General features: G+C 54.8%; 1 protein-coding gene across 2 annotated transcripts in view; it reads right to left on the reverse strand.

Annotated features, from left to right (window-relative positions):
• Positions 1-284: 284 nt before the first annotated feature.
• Positions 285-2,305, reverse strand: part of ZNF76 (zinc finger protein 76) — a 9,753-nt gene continuing 7,732 nt past the window's right edge. Inside the window, exons 10-13 of one of the 2 annotated variants that reach the window (XM_010020975.1) lie at positions 1,854-1,996; positions 939-1,091; positions 717-830; positions 285-389 (exon numbers count right to left, since the gene is read on the reverse strand). In XM_010020975.1, coding sequence (XP_010019277.1) covers positions 285-389; positions 717-830; positions 939-1,091; positions 1,854-1,996 — 515 coding nt within the window. The remainder of the gene's footprint in view (positions 390-716; positions 831-938; positions 1,092-1,853; positions 1,997-2,305) is intronic. The other variant, XM_010020976.1, reaches the window with a different exon arrangement.

Below are 2,305 nucleotides of genomic sequence, written 5' to 3' on the forward strand. Positions count from 1 at the left end.
AGCAGGGAAGTTGCTGCTCAGAGCCCAGGAAAACAGTGGAGCAGCCTCTGACACCCATCCCTGGAGGTAAGAGCCCCTTGAACAGGGTCACTCCTGTAGCCCAATGCATCAGCTCTCACCAGCTGCATGGTGCAGCCACTCGCTGCTGCTCTGACACTTTCCACTGCTTGTGTACTGCACCCTCTTCTCCGTGCTGGCCATCCTGGTTCCAGCAGCTCCCACCATCCCTGTGGAGAACAGGCTGGGGCTGCCTGGTCTGCCTGCCCGGGAGGCTCTACAGGGGTTCAGCACCCATTCTCAGACACAGCTGCATCAAGTGTCACAGGTTCATACTGCATTGCTGCTGCAGCCATGCTGATGGCTTCTTCCAGGCTCTGCTGCTCTTCTAGCTAGGAGGAAAGAGAAAGGGAGAACACTGTGCTCACAAAAGGTGGGCTCAGGAAGCGGAGGCAGCCCCCAGCAGAACAGAGGTGTGAGGGGTTGGCAGTGGGTGACACAGGTATGAAGCAGAGGGGCAAAGCACAAAGAGACATGGCTGGTTACAAAGAAGCATTCTGCAATACAAGGAGTGTGTCCCTACTCTCCTCTATACACAGGGCACCTGGGAGTGAAGGAGCCCTGGGTAAGAGGCAATGCAGCAAGAACACAAGGGAAGGTGCTGAAGCCAGCGGGTGGATGGGGGAATGAAGGGGAACATGACAAGAGCTGTTTGGTACCTGCACTGCAATGTGGGTGCCGTTGGCAGTAGCCAGCAAAGCCACCTGCTGATGACGGAGGGGTGTGATGGCTGATTCCTCAGACACGACTGCCCCAGAAGTGACTATGGTAACCTGGGAAAAGTTAAGAGTAAAAACACATCATGTTTAAAAACACCAGTGCAGTTCCCTTCCAGCAGGCTGTTTCTCTGCAAGATAAAAGGGACATTCCCAGCTTTGTACCGGCTGCGTCTCGGTGCCGTTGGTGTTGGCCACAGTCACGGTGTGTGTTTCATCACCCACCAGCTCCTCCTCGGGCCCGGTGAGGGCACTGCTCTGTGTCACCATGCTGATGGCATTGCCCAGGGCCTGCAAGTCTTCCTGTGACAAACTGACCTGGGTGGAAGAACAGTGGATGCTCTCAGCCAGGGTGGCTCCTCAGGAAGCCTTATACAACTCCCAAATCCAGCAACATAAAGGTCTCACTAAGGATGAAATATTCTCCCTATGGCACAGAGAACTCCAAAGACTTTGTCCAGGGTCGTGGACAGGATCAGTGGAGAACTCAGAACACTTCAGGGCTCCAGCCCTTCTCCTTCTACCACACCTCCCCTTCCCACCAAGTGTCTTCTCTCCATGCTCTGAGGGCAGCTCGTGCATCGCTGCAGCAGGGAGCACCTCAGACTAATCACAAACAAGCATTACTCGTGGTGCCCGTTTCCTTTGCCCCATGCCACAGAAGGGAGTTTTTCGCAGTCAGCACGGAGGCAGCTAGTGGAGGGAAGTACAAGAAAAGCACTGCTGTATACAATGAAAAACAATCTCCAAATCCAGCCTGTGTCAGCAGGGACTGGGAGCTGCCTCCTGACTGCTGGTGGGGAGGGGAGGTCTGCCAGGCACCGCACCAAGCCTGGGCAAACACCCGGAAGACCCTGAGTCAGGGAGCAGAGAACCTCTCTTTACCCTCCACATCCAGGCTGCAGCAGTGGAGTAAAGCTGTAAGGAGGGAGCCCTCAGGACAGACAGAGCCCATGAAGCCCCAGCGTCTGGTTTATGCTGATATAAAGCCACGAAGAGAACACTAAGACTGGGTAGAGGCAGAACGTCACTCGGGTAAACTGCTGTTCCCCACATGCTGGAGGCTGTCAGTGCCCATACCTGCTCTGTCCCATCCTGAGAGATGAGTGAGACCTGTGTAGGTATATCATCTTCATCTTCCTCCTCCTCTTCATTTTCCTCCATCTCTGACAGGAAAGCAATATGCTGGCTCTTCAGGGGGGAGCCTCTGTCAGCAGCAGCAGCTGAGTCAGGGAAAGCAAACAGCAAAAAGGGTGAGAAGTGCTCATCAGAGCGTGAAGACATGTGACTGACCTTGGGACCTGCCTGGTGCCAGCACAGAGGATCATGATGACAACAGCCCAGTGTTGGCTTGGGAAGGAGAGTCTTTACCTCTCCCTGTACTGAAGAATAGGCAGGAGCCCATTCCCAACCTGTGACATAGATCTGGGTTTGATGAGGGAGGAGGCCACAGCAGAGACGTGGCTCTGAGAGGGGAGCAGCTGCAGGCTCTTGCTGTCACCTCTCTCCCCTTTGCCACATTCCTGAAGCAG

Source organism: Nestor notabilis, unplaced genomic scaffold (assembly GCF_000696875.1).
Source record: "Nestor notabilis isolate BGI_N333 unplaced genomic scaffold, ASM69687v1 scaffold13688, whole genome shotgun sequence".
Taxonomy (NCBI): Eukaryota; Metazoa; Chordata; class Aves; order Psittaciformes; family Psittacidae; genus Nestor; species Nestor notabilis.